The sequence below is a fragment of the Benincasa hispida genome, chromosome 12 (assembly GCF_009727055.1).
Source record: "Benincasa hispida cultivar B227 chromosome 12, ASM972705v1, whole genome shotgun sequence".
Classification (NCBI taxonomy): Eukaryota; Viridiplantae; Streptophyta; class Magnoliopsida; order Cucurbitales; family Cucurbitaceae; genus Benincasa; species Benincasa hispida.
Window position 1 is genome coordinate 4,325,082 of NC_052360.1, and position 24,021 is coordinate 4,349,102.

The window sequence follows — 24,021 nt, forward strand, 5'->3', positions numbered from 1 at the left end:
AGCACACGTGTGACCATCTGTTAGACGTGCCTATTAATACCATAAAATATCTAAATGGTCTACTTGGTGGGTTAATAGGTCCACATATATCATCATGAATTTCTAAAAATGCAGGTGATTCAATCCCCACTTTAACTGGTGTGGTCTAATTATCAATTTTTTTTGGGAGAAATTATCACATGATAATTCATTAGATTAAAGAATCTTCTGGTTCTCCAATGGATGTCCATTTAAATTCTCAATAATTCTTCTCATTATTATAGATCTTGGATGACCCAATCGATCAGGCCAAATTATAAATATGTTTAGATTCATGAACTTTAGGTTCATTGTTGCACATGTTTCAATTACTCGTATATGAGTATAATATAATCTAGAAGATAAAGTAGGAAACTCTTCCAATATATGTTTATCACATGAGACAGTAGATATGATATAAAATATTTTATATTATTCTTTCTATCAGTCTCAATATGATAACCGTTGCAACGTATATCTTTAAAACTAAGTAGATTTCCCTTTGATTGACTAAAGAACAATGCATTGTCAATTGTAAATTTTGTTCCTCTAAGCAAAATAATATTTCCTTTCCCAAAACCTTTAATTAGGTTTGTAGAACCTGATATTGTATTGACTTTTGCTTCCAGCATTTTTAGTTTGGAAAAATATTTTCTACTTGTAAGTACTGTATTTGTAGTTGCGCTGTCTGCCAGACGTAAATCTTCTTTACTCATTTTTTAGTCACCCAACATATGAAAATGATCCAGGTTTCTTCAATAAAAGAAAATAATTACAATAAGAAAAACAACATTTGGAATATACAAAGGTTAACATCTCCTAAAAGAAGAAAAACAAATGGAGATGAATAAAAAAAACAACATTAAGTCTAGATATTTTCAAAGTCAAAGGAAACATTTGATGTTCCATCAATTCTGTCGATTTTCTCTTTAGGAGATTCAAAGAAGTCTGTCATATCCAAATTTGCCATATGAGATGGGTCAAATATGTCATTACACTGGCATGTAAAATTTGCTTTCACATTTTTCTCCTTTTTCATTTAGGGATGCTTGATAGAGATCAACTAAGTGTTTTGACGTATGACAAGTACGTGACCAATGCCTAGCCATTCCACATCGAAAGCATTTATTTTCAACATTTTTTGAAACTTTATCTTGTGCAGCTTTTCCTTTGTGATCATCATTTTGTGTGGTTCTTTTGAAATTTGAATGATTAGAACGACCACCACAAAAATAATAATTATTTTTTCCTCTGCCACGGTCATGACCTCGACCATAACCACAACCTCGACCACGATTATTATTAAAATTCATAGCATTCACTTTAAGGAATGGTGTCGTCTCGGTTGGTCGAGATTCGTGATTTTTCATTAATAACTCATTATTTTGTTCGGCTATGAGAAGACAAGAAATTAGTTCAGAATAGGAGCATATCCGAAATATAGAAAAATGTCTTTTTAACATATTGATTTAAAATTTTGGAGCCTTAAGTGCATCCATTTACGATGAGGTTTAGGAAGAAAAATTGTCTTATGATGATCACATTTTTATGGCATTCAGGTGTATTTTGGCATCAAACACTAATGACAAATAATTATTACCATTAAATATCAAATGCTACAAATTCTAATTTTTTAATATTTTCATAGTAACACTATTACAAAATATTATATTTATATTAGAAATTTAATATATATCAAATATGCAAAACAATATTTAATTTATTAATTATAACAAAGAGAGAAAAATTGACATATCTTTATGACCTACCTTTAGCGAGGAAAATGAAAGAAGCTCGTACTGATAACGTGTTATAAAATTAGAGAGCACAACGAGAACACGTATGCCAATAAAATATAATATTAAAATAAATAAATAAACAACAAAACAATATAAATATATATAGATATAAAACAAATAACTTAAATAAAATAATAGAAATAAAGAAAATAAGAAAAATCATGAAATCATGAAATTTTCTCAAGATTCTCCATTAATTTCCAATCTTTTGGATTGCTCATGATCTTCACTACTCTACAAAGTTCATAAAATGACCACTATTGATAGAAGAATTGGCAAGTAGGAAGTGGAGTTAGTTGGACGCGAAGGATGTGTACTCATAAGACATATGACTACATGTTCAAAGACACATGGGATAGTAGGTGAATGCCATTTGGTCTTCTAAGATACCAAGGTTTGACACTAATGGGCATTTATTATTATTATTTTACTTATAATACATTGTACTTTTTCTTAGGAGTAATTTTTTTTGTTCATTTTGATCTTAGAAAAGATTTAATATTTTCTTTTTTAGAAAAAATTAAATATTTTGTTTAATCTAGTCGTTATCAGTTTCAATCTTTTTAATAAATGAAGGTTTTCTTTAGAAAAAAAAAACTACTTAGTAAAAATAAAAATAGAGCAAATTTACCATAGGCCAGTGGCTCAAACCCCCTGAAGTTAGATGTGTTTTTATATTACTATAAAACAAAGTCACTTTAGTTATCAAAATGGTTATCTTGAATGTTTTAACTCCCTTCAATTGGCCAAATCCAGGATAACTCAATGCATACAAATGTGTTAGTGACCACGCGGTCTATGGTTTGAATATCCTATTTGATTATCTTTGGTGTTGTTTACTAGTGCTTGCACCTTTACTGACATGTAGGCCCACTTCCAAATTTGTAATAAAAAAACGCAAACTAGTTGACGAGCAGAGAGTGCTTAATCTAATTGCGTTTGGAAATTATGTTGTATATGAAGAAATGGATTTGCATCGAAAACGTGTGAACACATGTGCTAGTGTAATTCATTTTAGAAAAGTGTGAAAAACAAAGAAATCATACAACATGTATAGAATAAACATATATACATGCAACATGCTTTACGGAAAAGAGAATAATACCTCTTGAAAACCTTCTTCAACGCAGTCTCCTCCTTTCCACGAACTCACGAACACCGAAGCTTCTTCCCAAACTCATGAACGACACGAACTTGTAGCAAGACACCACCACTCAGTTTCTTTGCTATTCTCCAGATAGAGATCAAGGATTGTGAGATCCTTAATTTGGTAGAGAGAGTATTGGAATACAAAAACAAGTAGCGGAAGAAAACATGATTAATAAGCATTCTAATTAATTAATTTTGGCTCCAAATTCAGCATGCTCATAAACTAAATACTAACCTTTGAAGATACCTTTGAATCACGAATTCCAACTGCAATCCTCCCTTCCTTTGGATGTGAACCACCACAAGGTCTTCCCTATTATTCTCTTGGTGCCTTAGATTGAGTTGGACTCAAAATAAGCTTAAATTAGGGAAATAGAGGAGAAATATTTTTTAGTTTTCAGCAGAACGAAGACTTTCTTCAAACAGATTTTTCAACCAAAATCTCTTCTATGCATGCCCAATTTCCACTTCAATTTGGTTTATTTATTGCATGACTTCCATGCAAATAGATTTCCTACATGAATTATACCTCATACTTGGTGGAATTAGGTGGGTTTTGATGACTAAGATGCTTAGGAATTCTTAGTGGAAATTAACAATAGGAAATTCAATTATATGTGATATAATTGATTTGATGTATTTGATACATTATCATAGGAGGAATTAATATAAATATGATTTATATTAAATACCATAAAATAGAAAGAAAAAAAACTATGGTTTATATGTTTCATATGATAAAATATTAAAACTATAGAATATAAACTTACCATGAACTTCAGTTATCTTACTAACCACATCGTCCACTGAAAGAATGACATCCGTACTTTTGATGATGGTTTGCTTTGATGACTCAAGACTGATAGGTGATATCTTAGTCTTCTTACATAGATCGTCCTGTTGTGTAGATGGTCGTTTGCGAATAACCTAACATAATTGACTATAATAATTGATTTCAAAGGTTAAATATGAAATATTGTCTTGGTAGGGCACAATTCATTAAACGTAACTCAATCCATATATTACCTTTGGTGGGACGAGTGGCATAGACGTTGTCTTTAAACAGAGGTTCAACGATCCTAATATAGGTTCCTTCCCCTTCATCAACTTTGTAGGAGGTATGTATACTTTATGCTGCTTAGACATTCTTGTACTCTTCCTAGTCACCGGCACCTATAAATATAATATGAGTGAGGCAATGCTCATAAACTGAAAAAAACTACTCAACATCACCAAAACATATAACTGAAAGAATAAAAATCCTTACATCACATGCCACATCTTTGGATTGAATTGTCATCTTTTAAGTAGCCAAGGATCACTCAAACGTTTGTGTTCTGGGGGCTAGAAATATATGGCGCAAGCTCAAGCATTGTATCTGAGGGAAGAGAGGATATGCATTCAATATTTTTGGACGGACCTACATGTTGTTCGATTGGTAATAGGGTGACCATGGGTACTATTTCTGGTTATTTAATAGAGAACAACTGCTATAATTTTGAAAATTTCTGAAGTTTATCATCATTCAGTTCATTCATTTGAACTTCGGGTCCAATTATGAGGCCAACCAGTTGTTGGCATTGTGTATCAATAGGAGAGCAGTTTACAGTGTCCAGTATTTGAAGTGAGTCAATGACATGTGATGGTTGTGATTCAAACGTTAATGCACAAACATTCAATTCGGGTCTCCACACTACATGACAATCTTCTTCTTGTTGTCCAAGCCTACTTGATTCGGTCATAGGTGATAGAGGCCGAGCATCAGAATCAGTTGGGGTTTGATTCTTATTATGAATGAAGTGGATTGGATCACGTCCAACCTGTGAACTGTTGTCAATTTTTTGTGAAAGAATGGGATTATCGTGTGAAATGGATTGAGGTCATCTAAGGTAAAGGGTTCTTCTATGGGTGGGAAAATCGACTGTACACTTGTATCGATGAGCAGATGAAGAGAATGATGTAATTGTGGTCAAACTCTTCAGCGGAACATGGGGAACTAGAGTCATTACGGAGCTAATAGAGATTTTCAACGAGGGTTTCATCACTATCATGGGTTGGAGATGCTTTATGGGGAGTTGGGATCGTAAGGGGATCGACGTGTTGAGGATTCTATCATAGAAGAATTTGTCAACCTAGTTACAACAATGGCACATATTAGGACGATATCAATAGAAAATAATGTATTCATAGTTTAACATTTGAAGATATAGGTATTAAGGTTACCTTTAAGATCAAGTCAACAAATTCTTGTATCGACCACATGCGACTAAACATATCCAACATCATGTTTATCATAGCATTCATTTTATCATTGTTGCATTCTTGAATAGTGCGATAAAAGATAGCCTTATGTTGTACTTTGAATCCTAAATGAGATGAATATTTTACTTTAAATGAAAATTTTAATATTTGACTTTAAATGCAAAATTTTCCTATTTAGACTCAAGTGCAAGGCTAAACAGAGTAGTCTCAGCGAGGTATGAGGTAAAGACAAGGACACACGACTAAAGTGTTATAAAATGATTGTTTAATTATAATGCAGCGGGTCGTTTTCAATTATGCGATGAAAATGTGACTAGTTGGAGTATACCCCAAGGAAACAAAAGATGGTCTATTTTATGATCCTCAACATGACAAAGTGTTTGTATCGACAAATATTACATTCTTAGAGAAATACCATATGAGAGATCATCAACCTCGCAATATGCTAATATTAAATAAAATTTCCAAATAAGCTACAGATAAACCAAAAAAAGTTGTTGATCAAATTGGTTCTTCAACAAGAGTTATTGATGGAGCAGGTACTTATGGTCAGTCACATCCTTCTCAATATTTAAGAGTGCCTCGACATAGTGGGAGGGTTGTCCGATAGTCTGATCGTTACATGGGTTTAATAGAAACTCAGGTCGTCATACCTGATGATGGCATTGAGGATCCATTGACCTTTAAATAGACAATGAATGATGTAAATCGAGACCGGTGGATAAAAGCCATGAACCTCGAAATGGAGTCTATGTACTTCATTTCGATATGGAAACTTGTAGATCAGCAGGATGGAGTAAAACCTATTGGTTGTAAATGGATTTACGAGAAAAAAGGAGACCAAGCAGTCAGGTACAAATCTTTAAAGCTCGACTGATGGCAAAAGGTTATACCTAAAGCGAGGGGGTGGACTGAAGAAACTTTTTCTCCTGTTGCCATGATAAAGTCGATTAGAATACTCTTGTCCATAACCGCTTTTTATGATTATGAGATTTAGCAAATGGATATCAAGATAGCCTTTTTGAATGGTAATCTTGAAGAGATAATCTATATGGCTCAACCAGAAGGTTCATTGAACAAGGTCAAGAGCAAAAGGTTTGCAAGCTAAAACGATTCATTTATGGGTTGAAACAAGCATCTAGATCTTGGAATATAAGATTTGACACTGCGATCAAATCTTATGGCTTTGAACAGAATGTTGATGAACGTTGTGTCTACAAGAAGATTATCAATAAAACTGTAACATTCTTAGTGTTGTATGTTAATGACATTCTACTCATTGGGAATAATGTAGAATACCTTACTGACATTAAGTAGCGACTAACAACACAGTTTCAAATGAAAGATTTGGGAGAAGTTTAGTTTGTTCTTGGAATCTAAATTGTTCGGAATCGGAAGAACAAAACGTTAGCCCTGTCTCAAGCATCTTAAATAGGCAAGATGTTGTTTAGATATAAGATTCAGAATTCCAAGAGAGGTTTGTTACTTTTTAGGCATGGAATTCATCTGTTAAAGGAACAGTATCATAAGACACCTCAAGAAGTTAAGGACATGAAACGTATACCTTATGCATCGGCAGTTGATAGTCTAACGTATGTCATGCTGTGTACACGTCCTAACATATGCTATGCAGTGGAAAACGTTAGTAGGTTTCAGTCCAATCTTGGATGTGATCATTGGACTGCCGTTAAAAATATCCTCAAGTATCTACGAAGAATGAGGGACTATATGCTCGTGTATGGCGCTAAGGACCTAACCCTTACAAGATACACTAACTCTGATTTTTAGACCGATATAGATTCAAGGAAATCTACATCAAGATCAATATTCACTCTAAATGGAGAAGCTATAGTTTGGAGGAGTATAAAGCAAAGCTGTATTGCTGACTCCACCATGGAAGTAGAGTACGTGGCTGCATACGAAGCGACAAAGGAAGTAGTATGACTTAGAAAGTTCTTTAATCGATTTAGAAGTGGTTCCAAATATGCATCTACCTATCAACCTCTATTGTGATAACAGTGGTGCAATTGCAAATTCTAAAGAACCTAAAAAGCCATAAGCGTGGAAAGCACATTCAACGCAAATACCAACTCATTGGAGAGATAGTGAATCAGGGCAATGTGATCATAATGCAGATAGCCTCGGTAGACAACATTATTGATCCGTTTACTAAGGCTCTCATGGCTAAAGTATTTGAGGGTCACCTAGTGAGTCTAGGACTATCGGTTATATAAATCTAGGAAAAGTGGGAGAAGTCATGGGTATGTGATACCCTAGTTTATTGAATTTATATTTTTCTCACACACTCAACATTGTATATATGTAACCCCACTAGAGTTTTAGTTCAAGTGGGAGTTTTTTGGGTTGTATGTCCTAAAACTCGTAGTTTGTAAACATTAAACATATTTTATTTTACAATAAAGTTGTTATTGAGGTTTATTCAGTAAAAATGTTATTGAATATGTGAATTACACCTTTTTCCCTAAATCCAATCAATTAAAAACCCCTGACTATAGCATGAAAATTTGAACTTTATGTGGAGACATAAAAGTGGATCGAGTTCGAGAAATAGCCAGAACGATTTATAGTAAAGGGATAAGGCAAGGCTGGGTACGTTAACCTAGGACACTATGGATACAGCTCAATTTGTATTTGACACAAACAATGTGATCCTAAATCATTCACATGGAGACATGCGAGTGGGTGTGTCCTATGCAATGAGTTTGTATAAGATTGGACCATGAAACAATCACTTTTACTTTATAACGTTGTTAACTGTTAAGACTGTTTATTCAATTTGATAACTTAGGTAACTCGATCTTAATCCTGAGCTAACTATGAACTTCTGTTTATTTGAGATTATCCTTTAATCTGCATAGGTGAAAGCAGCTCAACATCACTGGCTCAATAATCCTTCCATTTTAGGGTTAGACCGGGTAGATAGCTAAGGACATAGTCCTACAAGATGGAATTCATTCCTACCCGACTCTAGGGATAGTAGATAGGTTGTTCTCTAAGTGTTGACTCCATGTCAACAAGGGGCACTACCCTATCATTGGCTTGTAAGGGACTCGGTTTGATGGTTGGACCACAAACCAATTGTTTATTAGAGAATCAGTGGGACTTAAGGTGCAAGATGTAATTATAGGGGTAAAACGATAATTTGGACCCAGTTGTAATTACGAACAACCTGTGAAGAATTGACCTACTAATCATGGTTAAATAAAGTGGACAAAAATATATCTACAGTGAGGAGAGTGCAACTACTGGTCTTTAGTGGAGTGTCTCAGTAGGTAACGAATGTTGGTTAATTAGGTTAAAGAGATTAGCCGGTTAATCTCAGATCATAGGAAGCTCATGATCTGTAGGTCCATTAGGTCCCCTGCTAGCTCATATTAGACTAAAACTTAGAACAGTGTGATGAGAATTTGAAACGTTCAAATTCGGTACAGGGAATTATAATTAATTATATAATTAACGTACTTATAGTTTAATTGTTGAATTAAATGAAATTAGAGAGTTGTAAATATTGTACACATTAATAGTGATTCATGTCCAAGATTGGTGTTTTAATTAATTTAATATTTGATATTAAATTAATTTAATTAATTAACTTATTTAATTAATCATTTAAAATTAATTTTATTTAAAATTAATCCTTAGGATTACTTTGTTTAAAATTGGTTTTAAAGAAAATATTTTTATTTAAAACAAATTATTTGAATTAATTTTATTTAAAATTAAGTTTTGAATTTTGAAAGTTCAAAAATTAAGAAAATTCATTTGAAAAATAGTTTTTTGAAAATTAAATTTTTAAATTGATTAAAAGGGCTGGTGGAAAAATACAAATTTTCCCACTAACCTTAATGCCTCAAATCCCACCTGTAATTTGGTACCACCTTGAGGCTTATTTTGTTTTGCGTGATTTCTTCTATTAATAGAAGAAATATTTTCTTAAAAAACTTCATGCATTTTGAAATTTAAGAGAGAATAGTTCTCTCAAACTCCTTGACACAATGCTCTCTCAAACCTCAAAATTTCCTTCAATTACATCACAAATTAGATCCCACAATCCATTCTAAGGTCGGAGAATAGTGGGAAAGACTATAGCGGTGGTCCAAGAACTGTTCGTGATTAGATTCGTGCAAGGGACTACATCAATTTGGTGTTTCTACAAAGGTTGTGTTTCTAAACCCCTAATTTCTTATCTTGAACGTGCATACTTTAATCCTAAAATTGATGAAATTATAGTGCTTATAATCATGATTGCTTCCTCATATGCGTTGTTAACTCTAGTGCTTATAATCATGATTGCTTCCTCATATGCGTTGTTAACTCTAACACCACTAACATTTTCCTAAGTAATGCATAAGTCATGCATTCATGCTATAAACTTATAGAGTAATAAACTTCACCTCTCAGTGTTTTTAGCCACAATAACCTATCTCTAGGATGCATGCGATGAATTTTGATTACAAAAGTTAACTTTATCTCTAAAGTCACTTCTTTTCTTGTTTAATGAGTTCCATAATCACATACTTTCTCAAGCAATTGATTGTTTCTACCTAGACCAATCTCTCGATTTTATCTCAGCAACTCATTATGTATGCATTAAACAAGATGAATGCGTACTTGTGCACAACTTAGTAAAAAATGCTAATTACTCTTCCTCAACCCATTAAGAATTTGATTATTCATACTTATAAAAATAGATATGGATGAATAGAATATGGAAGAAATTGTATTCATAATAAGAATAAAGAGTTTATAATCTCTATAACTTGAATACAAATTGAAGATGCCAAGAAAAATATAATGAAAAATAAGAAATGAAAATGTAGCCACAAGTCACAATGTCTTGTTCCTTTTGGCTCTAATGGTGGCCACTTCAATACTGTTGCAACAGTGGTGATGGTCTCTCTTCTCCTTTTTCAGAGAAGAAAACTGAGCTCTCACAGAATTCTTCAAAGAAAACTTGAAATAGTGGTAGCAATGGCAGGTTTAAGGTGGAGAATGAACAGAGATTCGATCAATTTCTTGGTAAGAAGTTTATGTTGTTATCATTATACTCAGACGAATCTTCAATGGGCTATTTATAGGCGTAAAAAGTAAGGTTCTTTGCACCTTTCTAATAATGCACCAACACCTCATTTAAGTCCATGCCTTGTTGCACTGACTATTCCCATCATAGATTCATTGGCTATATTGTGAAGGTCTCAAATCAGCTACCAACTTGCATCTTGATGTGTGTCCACCGCCTGTAGATCTGTCGTTTTCTCTCTTCATGTTTCATCTCATCATGTGGTTTTCTACATTTCAAAACTAGATATTGAGCTAATCTTTACGTTCAAGGTTGTAGCTTTTGATTTCTTGGCCATTTTTACTTCATTTCCTTCAAATCATGCTTTCAATAATGATCAATTTTATAATTTCCAAGATTATGAGTTTTATAAACACATGAATGTAGAGTAGGATTATTTGTTATGATTTCATATCAATTTAACACATTTTCCTCTAAATTTTCCTTACTATTCTAAAGAAAGAGATACAATAACTTGTATTTCTATAAGTTATCAATTGCTCATCTCATCATACCTGTCACTGATAATACTAAGGCGATACTCTATAATAGTGAACCTATTATCGTTAGAGGTAGACGCCGATGGTACCACCCTGCAGATGGCTGCTCCATGCCACTACTACTTATTAGCATGGAAGAAGGCGCAGTGGTCGTGTTATATGAGGGATTATCTATGGAATGATCTTGCAAGTCTGTATCAACGGTGGACTATTTTATGCAAATAAATAAGAGGATCAGGAGGAACAAATTGGGATATAACAAGCTTTAGTGGTTGTACTGTATGTTCGACGGGATCTTCAAGCATGTACAAATGTCTCTCGTGCACTGGCATGGCTGCATATACTCGTTCAATGACTCCATCATTGTTGACAGTGTTTCGTATAGCCAAAGCTATGCAAATATGTGTCTAAAAGTATGGTAATGATAAATATGACCAATTGACGATGCATCATAACAGTAGTGGACGTATCTGTAGGGTATATGGAAACCTGGGAACACTGAATTTTATGATATAGGATAGCTGCACTATTGTCCTGGTACATACTTAGTTTCTCGTAAGTGCTCTCTGCAAGCCTCTTAGTGTTCTTTCCCATAAGATAGTCCCTCAATCTATGCTATTGAAATGGTAGACATCATCAACATCAAGGAACAATATTGTATTGATCGAAGTGTGCTTGTCATTTCCCATCATTGTAAGTCTAGTGTAGTATACAAATTAGACCTTAACAACATCCTCATCGATCTCAAACTCCTACTTCAGATACTCTTTTTCCAAATAAAAAACAGTAAGTGTCTTTCGACTGGGGAAGTACTTATCCTTTAAATGATTTCTCTCGGTTGTCGTCAAGGTACTACACATATGGAAGGTCATAATCTTGTCATAAAAAAGAACTCCGCTTTCCCAAAAGACAGAATGGTTCCTCTTATGTTGAATGTAATGCAGTTTTCTCAGTCAGTAGCGACCTCCTACAGCAAGGCCTCATGAACTACATCGCTACTGAAAATGATGTTCAGGTAAATTTACGAACCAAATACAGTTTTCTTGAAAGCTTCAAGCTGCGCGTGAGCCAACTTCCACTTAATAACAACATTTTCATTTTTGATATGGGATAGGTTGGTATATTGTGCTAGAAACCATTCTTCCGAGGAATCTTGTAACGAGGTTGTGCCATTGCTTATTTGGAAATTTTGATTTCCATGGAAATCCAGTTAGCAAACAACACATTTCACAAACTTTTCTACATTTACCGATACCGACTATATTAAAGTTCTACTGCTACCGATTAATCGATATCGATTTATTGATATATCCTTTTTCCTACTGACTTACTGCTATATGATCTAATCAACATGATCGTCAGCGAAGCACACAATCATACTGATAGACGATAAGGAAATCGATTTCTACATCGATAAGTATAAACAAAACATAAAAAAATCAAATACCGATGAACGAATGAAATACTAAATAAAATAGTGCGGCTAGATTAATGGTGACTTCATATTACATGAAAAGTAAAAATCGCAAACATGCAAGTTCTAATTTCGAACAACACTGGGATGTATACATTCCTCGCAACCCTAATTTTATGTGTTATGAACAGTCAATTGAAAACGATTACCAGTTGAAACGAAGTAAAAAATTGAAGTAAAAGGTAGAATATGTTACACTTACATGAGGATGAACGAACAAATGATTGATGAACACTGAAAAATGGAAATTGGAAGGTGAATCGTGAAGAAGTAAAGAAGAGTGGGTTAAAATGGTCGATAGATTGTTTGAAATGAGGGTGAATGATCGTATTCGATGTTGTCAATCATAAATAGGGTGATGAGGGTAGTTTTGTCATTTTCATTCCACCTTTGAATTAATGATTTGAAATAAACAAGCTCAATCATAATCATATTGTTTTTGAAAATTTAGATGAGTAAACACCAACAATCACAATCATACTAGTTTACAATTGAGGTCCATTTCGATTGATGCTCTAATTGGAATCAACCCAAATTACACCAGTTTTCATTCTCCCCCCTTGTAAACGTGGCTTAAATTCAACAAGTGGGGTGAGAGAATTAGAATTTCAGATCTTGGAAATGCATGAATCATTGCCTATTGAGATAAGCTTATTTTGGCACAAATCATACTAGATTGTAAGTGTTGTTTCAATCAAGCCTTCAAATTATAAGAATTGTTAGAATCAAATGGCATAACAATATTCATCTAATGATATTTGTAGTAGATAGTAAAATAAGGAGAAAATCTAAAAATATATCACCTCATTAAAATATTTATAAATATGGAAGTGTTGATCAGTCAACTTTTGATTTTTTTTTCTAATTCCCAATTCCGCCCTTCCTTTCTTTCCTTTCTTTTTTATTTTTTTATTTTTGAAATTTTGCACACCTTTTTCTTCTTCCCTTTTTTTTTTTATTTTTTTTTATTTTCTGTCTTTTCTTCGTTTTTTGCTCTTTTTTTTATTTTTTATTTTCTTTCCTTTCTCCAGTTTTAAATTCTTCACTTCGTTTTTTTTTTTTAATTTTTTTAATTTCTTTCTTTTGTCCGGTTTTTGTTTTTTTTTTTTTTTTTAATCTTCTTCCTTTCTCCAGTTTTCTTCTTCTCTTTCTTTTTTCTAATCTTCTTTCCTTTATCCGATTTTATTTAATACCAACAAGCAAATGATCAAATTTTATTATTATAATGAAACGTTAAATATAAATAGTAAATGAAAATGGATTTGAAAGAAACTATTCTTTAGTCCACAAATTTGCACCATTTTTAGAAACATTTCTTAAAAGTTTGAGATAAGAAATGAGAATAGGAATTAAACAAGTTTATTTCTCAAAAAATGAGAAACAAAAATGATATTAAATAGGACAATAGTTTTTTTTTTTTTTTTATAGGACTTTGAGTATGATGTCTATTAGAAATAAACTTGAAAAAAATGGCATATACGGCCTAAAATGAAGGGCACAAATTGAAATATTTGTGTATTTGTGTACCTTAATATTTTTTTACAACATCAAATAAAGAAGGGTTTGATTTGGTTGTTCGTTATTTTTAGGAAGTGCCCTTGAGAGGTATCGAAAAGAAAAGGGACCGTATGAATGTTTGGAAAGGCAAGGAAAGAGACAATAAGGTAGTCAGTAGCTATCATTGATAGAAGCTACCACTGATAGCATGTTATCGGTGATAAAAGCTAAATTGATAGCACGTTATCGATGATAGAAGCTACCACTAATAGCACGTTACCAATGATAGAAGCTATCACTAATAGCATGTTATTAGTGATAGAAAGCTATCACTGATAGCTTGATATCAATGGGATCATTGATAGCATGATATCAGTGAGATCATTGATGGTATCTTACCAGTGATGTTATCAGTGAAAGAAGCTATCACTGATAACCACAATATGAGTGATATTAGTGATATCGATGATAAAAGTTAGGTGAATCTATATATCGAGTTTCTTTGAAAGTTCATAACTAGTTATAGAAATCTATCATTGCTAGCCTTAAGTGTTAATATTTCAAGGTTGATTCTAATTGATGAAATTCTATCAATGATAGTGATTGATAGCTACTATCAATGATAGCCACAATAGAAGATTATAAGTGATAGCTACTATGTCAATCTTTCAAAGTTGTTAGTCATTTATGAAACTCTATCGGTGATGACCATTAATAGTTTTCCATCACTGATATAACTCAATCTTTCAAAGTTGTTGGGTTTCTTTCATTGTTGATAACTACATATAAAAGTCTATCTATAATTGATAGCTACTGATAGCCTTAACTGTTAATATTTCAAGGTTGATTCCAATTGATGAAATTGTATCAATGATAGCCACTGATAATTAGCTAATATTTCAAGATTGTATTAATATTTCTCAAATTGAAAGCTACCATTGATAGCAACTATCAGTGATAACAACTGATATCAGTTATCAATGGCTACCAATGATAGTTGCTATCAACGATAGCTTTCAATTTGAGAAAATCGTGATGGAGCAAGCAAAATGTTGACTACGCATGGGCCTTTTAGTCTTTTGCCATTTTTTGTTCTATATATGCAATTGTTTTATCCTTTTACTGCATATTATATTATTTTAGACTTGAATTTCATTTATGCAACCCTTGATCTAAATGTCAAAATCTTTTGATGGTTAATACTGTAGAGTTGAAAAAAAAAGGGTTATATGGTAACAATCTTATAATTCATAAGAGGTTCGTGCATATCTTTTAAGGTCTGTTTGGATTGCAGGTTTTATTTTATGAGTATAAATATTAAATATATGAAATTGGAATGTTTGAGATAATTAATATCTATGTTTGAATATGCAGAATAATTAATGTCTAGAAGTTAAATATCTGTATTTAATTATCAATTTTGTATATAGAAACCAAAACTAAATAATCACTTTCCTAAAAAAAGTAAATAATTACTAAAGAATGCATTATAACTTTTTTTTTTTTTTTTTTTCATTTTAACCTAGTGGGTTATCATAAAAAAAAATAAAAAAATAAAAAATTGAATAGAAGATAAAAAATTGCTAAAACAAGTTCAGGTTTCAATTTAATAAAATTGCCAAGCTTAAGGATAAATTTTGATATATTTCTTTTATAACATTCAATTCAATTAAAACAAAAGTAAAGAAAGAGCTGACCCTTGTGATACAGAAAAATGAATAATGGCCTTAAGAAGAAATTATGATGGTCTGGTTTAATTCTAAGAAAACCAGAAAAAATAAGTGGGAAGAGCTGAACTTCCCTATAAATATGAACCTTTACAATCCTTGTCATCTTCAATATTTTTCTTCCTTAAGCAACAGGCTTGTTCCCACTCTTGTACATTTCATCGATCTCTTTCTGTCAACAAAATTCGATCATTAGACTATATTATATCTTTCGTTTTAATTTCGTTTCAAAGTTTCATTATCATCTCTATAGGTTGATTAGAGCTAACCAAATCTTTCAGCTCTTAATGATTAAAGAAAGTATAACATAGCATTAATAGTATCAATTGATGTAGAGAAGAACCTGATAGTATTTCAGCAATTGAGGTCTCTTCTTCTTAAAAGATGGAGTCATAAGGTCACGCTCTATGTCGAATGGAAGGGGATCGAGATGAACCGCTCTAATATTTTCGTAACCTTTTAACTGCAAAAGCAAACAACACAACTTCTGTTCATGCTACTTTCAACAAGTTCATCTTAATAATCATCATCATGAGAAGAAAGAAAAATGAACCTTTTTTTCTTTGGCAATCTTTGATAATTGTCCAAGTATATAGTCTTTTGCCCTTTTGTCTTCACAGAGAGCATCAAAGTCCCCTTTTATTCCATTTTCTTCTGCCCATTGCTCAAGTGCTTGCTTTTTAGGGTTAACAACAGCAACAAGGAAGGACTCGAAGCTATTTCCATATATCCATATCTGAAAAAATCCTCAATCAAACATTATCAATACAAAGAACCACTACAATATATCTCTATATATTTGGCAAATTGTTCTTTAGGAGAATGTCACTAAGTTAATTTTTAGTGAAGCGACGTTTGTACTTCGTATCTGATGACGATTTTGGACTTTTTGAGATTCTTTTGCCATTGTAGAATATAAATTCTCATCATGAATAATAATAGGAACTAGAATTCATACCATTTCAATGTCGGAAACGAGGCCATAAATCAGCTCTAGATTTTCCACTGCAACATATTCACCTTGGGAAAGTTTGAAGATATTCTTCTTACGGTCAATAATTTTCAAGCTTCCATCCGGTTGCCATTCGCCAACATCCCCTAATATGATTCAAAGAACGAAATAACCAAACCTTTGAGCAATATCAACATGGTTTTGATCTTCAAGAGACCAAAATTTCAAAAAACTAGGGAGTACCTGTATGAAACCATCCATCAACTAACACCTCTGCGGTAAGATCGTCACGTTTGTAGTACCCTGAAAACAACGTATCTCCCTTGATGCATACTTCACCCCGAGGCGTGTTAGCAAGTGAATCATACCCCATCTCAGGTACTGATTCAAGACAGATATCCACATTAGGCACTGGAGGGCCTACTGTTCCCAACATTGGCAGTTCATTTGGTAATGTGACAAAAGTTCCACCACAAGTTTCTGTCAAACCTGCAAAGAAATGTATGATATTTAGCCTCTACTTGCTTTATTTTGTGGAAATGGAGGTACAAGGATGATATACCATATCCTTGTAGAACATGAGCACATGATACGACTCGAAAGAAAGTCTCGATATGTGCTGCGAGAGGGGCTCCTCCAGATAAAATGATTCGCACATTTCCTCCTAATCCCTTCTTCACCTAAAAATATTCCTCCAAGAAGATGAATGAGTTTTCAAAAAAAATTCAAGATGATTTTGATTGAAGTGTAGTCTAATAATTGTATAAGTTTGTCTTTTCTCTCTCTTACCTTGTCAAAGACAACTTTATCAAAAAGTGGGGCTGCCTCTTCATGCTTTTTCCCCTTCTGCATTTGCTTATATTTACTGCATAAATGTAAAAAGAAAAATATAAAGAGATAGAACACAGAAGAATTTAAAACAACAGAAACTCGAATCTGAACTTCGTCCAGATCATTCAAAAATATATGTGAATTGAGAAAAACAGCACAATGTTGATAGAAAGTATCATATTTTTAGAGGGAAAATTTACTTACTATGAGTATGCAAAGTTAAACAACGACTTTTTTAAGAGGCCTCCCGACGATATTTTCTGGTTCAAACCTAAACAATGCCATTAAAAACTTTTCGATGTTATCCACCATTCTAATAATTAAAAGTTTAATCTTAAACCGGGTTTGACCAACAAATCATTCAAAAGCTTAAACTGATTGATTCATATAAGTTAAATATTATTTACATGTTGGCTCAACTATCAGCTCGAATCTAAATGTATATGCTATTAATATCTAACCCGAAACAACGTATCATATGCTCACCACCATAAATTCTTTCGAGCACACGAGGAACTGCACAGAAAATAGTTGGTTTCAACTCTCCAATGTCTTCAACTAACAATTTCACGTCCTACAAAATTCATGGACATAATATGAGTTCATCAATTTCTTTGCCTTAAAAAGGGAAATACCAAAATACGATTTCTCACCCCACGCCAGAATCCAATGGAGGCACCATTCAAAATGAACACCTCCTCAATCACCCGGTCGAAGATGTGTGCAAGCGGAAGATATGATATGTAAACATCATTTTCTTGAACCTGTAACAAGAAACACCAACAAATATGCATCTCATGAATCAACAAGCTTGATAATTAAGTTATTCATTTGTAGAGGGAAATGGGAAGAACTGAGATCACCTCTTCCTTCACAGTTGTAAGCAAATGTTTGACACCAGCAATAAGTGCTATGATGGCATTATTGGATAACAATACTCCCTTGGGATCACCAGTTGTCCCACTGGTGTACATGATGGTGCAAATATCACTTTTCTCTTTCACTGGAAGATCATATTGTTGGCTATCTCCCTGTTTCCAGTGGTAAAAACAACATTATGAGAGGCGAAAGAGGTATGATATTCAATTTTGTTCACGACTGTAAATTTTTTTTGTCTTAAATGATCCAAAATGTCACCCAATTTTGTGTGATTTTAATACATCCATACTTTGGAGTTAGAGAAATCACACAGCATTTGTTTCACGAGATTGATTGAATAGTTTGGAGTTGCGAAACTGAGCCTAATTTTAGTAGGTAGGCTCACAGATCCTATGTTACAGATTTGCTAAACAAATCTAGACTCCTAAAACCTATTTAGGACAAGATGGTTAATTTTACAAATTACACTCACAAGTCAAACACAAACCTAGATAAACTTCTATCTTTTAATCAAAATCCAAAAACAAGATACACAAGTCTAGGCCTTCGTAGCCATAGACTTCACCAAAATTGTGAGGTAAGTATCTTGTATATACTCTCGTATAACTTACCTTTTGCAAAAACTCTTCCCAAGAATACATTTCCAAACCAAACTTGTTAACCTCTTCCTTGTGATTATCTGAAACTTTACCAAAGCTCACAATGGCTACATGGCAAAATTAAAATCTCGTTAGATACAGGCAATTTTTATTGGTGTATGAAAAAAGAGTAAGAACTTACTTTTAAGAAACTTTGCTGTGTTGGGGAGTGTTTTCAACAGCTGAATAAGAGAATCAAAAGTTAATATAAGAAATTTTACTTAAAACTATATGGTTCTTATTTAGTTGCAAAAAAGATAGCGATGAACCTCAGAGATCTTCTTCTCTTCTACAAAAGTAATGGAAATCTCTGCATGGCATATAATGAATTCTATGGCACCAGCACCTGAAACATATTACAAAAAGCTTGAAGCCGAAATAGCTTTCATATGGTATTGGAAACAGATTAGGGAAAACTTGAGAGACATGGCTGAGAAGGTCATTTGTCCTTTATAGGTCCAGAACCTATTTTAATCCCTAGACTTTCCTACATATTCCACTTTGATCTCTAAACTTCAGAACATTTTATTTTCGTCGCTAAACTTTGCATTAGAAAACTGTTCTTAGTCCTTATTAGTCTTCTACGAATCATTTAACAAGAGCCCAAATTCGTATGAAAATTAGCACCTAACCATGTGGCTTCAAAGACTTAACAATACAGAACTGAACAAGTGATGTGAATACTTCATTAGAAACAGCAGGACCAAAATATTTACTTTTTCAATGCAAGGGTCAAGGACTAAAATACTTCTCAAAGTTCAACACATAATTACTTTTCAACCATGTCATTTACCTAAAGTATCATATAAAGGAACACAATAAAGCCCATGAGCATTGCAAGCCTGTAAAAGAAGAAACAAAAAGGTCACCAAATAGAATTTTACATTACTAGAGTCTGCTTACAAATGAAAAACATTGATTTGTATAATTGACAATGAAGAAGGATATAATGAACTAATTACCTCCATGCTAATGATCCACTCAGGACAATTAGCACCATAAATTCCACATTTTTCTCCCTGCAAACTCAGCACAACTACAAATGTTAGTTCCTAAATTTGCATAGCATTTTACTAACACAAAAATCTCCAAAAACTTACTGGTCCATAACCCAGACTGCGGACTGCGTTTCCAATTTTCAACACCAATTCGTAGACTTCTTTGTAAGTTAGCCACTCATATCCACCAGCTTTAGCCTGCAGATGCACAGAATCCACCATAACATTTTACCGTCTTCAGTTCAAGGCCAAAGCAACTTAATTATCAGTAACTTACTGGATCTCCTTCAACAATTTTCCGACGCCCAAGCATCCGGTTTCCGGGATTTTTCTCCACAGACATTCTGCATCAAGCATGATGGTCACAAGTGTTTATAAAGTGTTTGATTTACAAGGTGGTTGATAGTCTAGAGTTGTAAAGTCAAGCTTATATTTTGTTATAGCTCCTCAAACCTTCCTTTTTACAAAGCACAAATTCATAGACCAAACATAAAGTTCCTTGCTCCAAACTTATTAAAGCCATGAGGTGATAATGTTTTGCTCACGATTTTATTAAAGTTTAGTTTACAAGGCTACAAAACTTAACTGTCTGGAATGAATATTTGAATTATACAACTGAATGAAATTGTATAACTTGTACTTGGTTGAAAGGTTAGCTTCATGTAAGTCTAGATACATTCACAAACTCATAGTTTGAGATAAGTAAATTCACATAACAACTTGGAATTCTTATCAGTTGACATAAATCAAATTCATGACTCACATGCTCTTTTAAAAGTCTTAAAAGACTATGAATTTCCCTCTAACTTAAACCAAAGACCATGGATTTCTCTCTAACTTAAGCCAAATTGGTTCTTTTTGAAAAAAACTCCAAGCGTTCAAGTCAATTTTACACATACCCCCTATTACAACAATTGGCATCAAGACATTCAATAGAATATTCAAGGTCCGAATTACAAGTTTAATCCTTGAATTTTCAAATTTGTATCTACTTAGTTTCCAAACTTTAAAAAGTTTCTAACAGGTCCTTTAGGTCTCTAAACTTTAAAAGAAAAAAAAAAATAGTGTAATAGGTTCTTAAACTTTCAACTTTGTGTCAATAGGTCCTCGAAATTTCAAATTTGCATGTCCTCGACCTATCCAATGTTTTTGAAAATTCACGGATCTATTAGATACAAAATCCCAAATTTAAGATCTCCTTATACATAAAATTCAAATTTGTATCTAATACATCAGCTATTTCAAAACCTTTTTAAATAGGTCTGGATTCTATTGGACACGAAATTAAAAGCTCATAGACTATAGAAATACTATTAAGTTCAAGAACTTACTTGACATAAAATTGAAAGTTTAATAAACTACAAACACTTCTCAAAGTTCAAATATGAAATAAACACAAACCTAAGCGAAACTTGTAGTTCAACCAAGTGACACCACAGTTCTACACACACTCTAACCACAAAAACATCTAAGTTCAGAACTTCTTTAACAAAACCAGATCTAAAATCATCCCTTTCTCCTACTGGGGATCCACAAAGATTCAACAAAACACAAAGAAAACAGAGTTTACATTCCAAAAACTACATGAAGTTCAGAATTTTCTTCTTGGGCTTTCTCATCCATCAAACAGAGTAACAAATCCATTAAAAATAATCATACCGAAATATATCCCAGCAGGTTTCCAAGCCTTGAACCGGCGGCGGAAACCCATCCTTAGCAAAAATACTCCGGTAAACCGGCCCGACCGACGGCCTGTCAGCGGCGGCTTCCTTAGCCTCCTCCACCTGAACCAAGTACTTCCTCTGCATTTTTCTTCTTCCGAAATTTCAACAGGTTCCCAAAATTTGAGAACTTTATTTAGGATTGAAATCGAAGATTTCAAATCTTGAGACAACGTGGGTAAGAAGTTAATATTATAATTAGACTGAAAAATATTAAATTCGAGAGCTTGAAGATAAGACCGTTTACTTTGATTTTCAAATGCAAGGGCAAGGCTGGCTCTAACTTCATTTTTCTTGTGGATATTTTTAAATGGGGTTGCTTTGATTTCATGAAGGAAGGATCTTGACTTTTCAAAATGACAAATTTTTGCTTTTTTTTTTTGAAAAATTCCTCAATTTGGGGACGAGGGTGGTTGAAATGATCGAGTTGGATATTGCTTCCTGAAAATTGGGACTTTTCTTGACCGTACGATTTGTTTTTACGACGTACTGTTGTACCCCGATGTTCTTTTTTCAAAAAAGAAAAGGACTATTTTTATATGATTATATTTTAGAAAGGTCATAGTTTTTTTTTTTTTTTTTTTTTTTTAAGGCATAAGAAAAGGTCATAGTTTACTTTGTTTATGTGTTTTATTTGATTGTTTAGATTATAAAGTAGATTATGTTAATTAGGGTTATTAACTTATTAGTTTGTAGTTATTCAAATCGACCAACAAGTCAATTCATATTTTCTATTTAAATAAAATTCTCTATAATTATTCAAATGTAGCTCCAAGTCAAAATCTTTTGTTTTTCTTACACTTGATGTGATTAGTGGTATTACTTAGTTTGATAATGGGATGTAAAGAGAGAGAAAAATAATGTTCGGTGAATATATAAACTTGGTCATCATAGTAAGAAGATGTGATTTATAAATTGAGCAACGTCCTATTAAAAAAACAAGGATGAGAATGTGAACTAATTAGTCCAACATTTTAAAAAGATATATTTATTTTATACACTAGAGAAAATTTTAAAGCTCCGTAATACAATGTAAATTATGAACTATTTTAAAATTTTAAAATAATTGAAAAGGACTACTTTCTTATATATCAAGATTGTTAAATTAGTAGTACAATGGATGAATCTAAAATTTTATTTAATCTATCAGAATGGTGACCGTGTAAATAGATTTTAATTATATGTTTATGATTTAGAAATTGTTATTATTTTTTATAAAGGATTTAAAAGTTGTTATATTTTTGTTAAGAATGTATATACATACATGATACATCTTTAAAGAAGATTGATAGTAATTGTGGTGATTAAAAAGTTCTCCCAAACATGGAATTTTCTGACCTTCTTAAAGGTGGGACTATGTTTCATGAGATATTTTAGTTTTAAATCAAATACCAAATAAAAAGGAATCATTCAAATCATATTTTGAAAACTTTTCTACCTATTTTAGAATTCGGATTGGTTCCCATATATTTGAATCACATCATAAACTATAAATAAAGTTTGTTTTCTTAAAATAAATAAACTTTGTCTTGTATTTAAAAAAACTTTATTTATCTTGCATATTCAAATACCAAAATTATTGTACCCATAGTTTTAATATCTTCTATACCTATAAAATAATATATACCACTCAAAGTGTTCGCTTTAGAGAATCTAGAATTTTTATTTAGGAGTTAGGACATGTCATGGAGTGATTCTTAAAAATTACTTTTTGTCATTTTCATAATCACTTTTTTTAAATCATTCAAACTCAATTTTGATGATATGAGTATTGCATTTAAAAGTATAAAATTAAATATCAAATTAATTACGAGGGATTAAAAATGTGTTTTGGATATGACAAAAATGATTTTGATAGTTTCAAAATCGCTCCCAAACATACACTTAGTTTAAAACAAAATTACTTTCAATTTCGTGTCTTATAGGTCAACAAAATATCAAATAGCTAATGACCTATTACTTAATACATAGACATTCGAACTTAGATCACGTTTACCAAAACAACAATGAAAAATTTGGTGTAATCGTAATGGAATCAATTGATGGATCAATTGTAATTAAAAGATGTAAAGAATATGAATATTTTTGTATGTTAATGATAAGGGAAAATACTGTGCATTGAAAGGAGAAGAAGGCACGAGAATATAAAGAGAAAAAGGGAGGATATGTGGCAACCCAATATTGGTTATCTTATAACCACTAATACAACTAAAAAGACTAAAAAAGACTTACATAATGCAATAGTAAAGATGCTATTTTATCATCCCCTATAAGTTGAATTGGAGGGTGAATGACGAAAAGCTTGTTCCTGGGATTGCAGAAGTGTTGAGAAGGAAATGGTTTTGTAAACATATCAGCTAGCTAGTCATCAGAGGGAACAAAATGAATGATAAGCTGTCGGCGAGCAACAAGTTCTGTAATAAAATGTTAGTCAATCTCAATGTGCTTAGTTCGAGAATGGAGAACAGGATTTGCTACCAAAAAAGTGGCATTAAC

At 32.5% G+C, this 24,021-nt stretch overlaps 1 protein-coding gene and 1 long non-coding RNA gene across 2 annotated transcripts; both read right to left on the minus strand.

The window, feature by feature from the left end:
• Nucleotides 1-2,787: 2,787 nt before the first annotated feature.
• On the minus strand, nt 2,788-3,687 carry LOC120067901. The gene is made up of 2 exons (XR_005479044.1): nt 3,202-3,687; nt 2,788-3,078 (listed from the first exon to the last, which is right to left on the minus strand). It is a non-coding gene; the product is annotated as an uncharacterized LOC120067901 (long non-coding RNA).
• An 11,693-nt stretch (nt 3,688-15,380) lies between these two features.
• Nucleotides 15,381-21,911, minus strand: LOC120068522 (long chain acyl-CoA synthetase 4-like). Its single transcript, XM_039020321.1, has 20 exons — nt 21,773-21,911; nt 21,464-21,688; nt 20,082-20,148; nt 19,907-20,002; nt 19,769-19,825; nt 19,600-19,648; nt 19,076-19,152; nt 18,949-18,988; nt 18,780-18,874; nt 18,153-18,320; nt 17,943-18,053; nt 17,776-17,863; nt 17,494-17,560; nt 17,248-17,323; nt 17,021-17,138; nt 16,702-16,947; nt 16,465-16,604; nt 16,060-16,242; nt 15,850-15,969; nt 15,381-15,678 (listed from the first exon to the last, which is right to left on the minus strand). Exons 2-20 carry the CDS (start codon nt 21,610-21,612, stop codon nt 15,631-15,633), a joined length of 1,995 nt encoding a protein of 664 aa, XP_038876249.1. The 5' UTR covers nt 21,613-21,688; nt 21,773-21,911; the 3' UTR covers nt 15,381-15,630.
• Nucleotides 21,912-24,021: the final 2,110 nt, after the last annotated feature.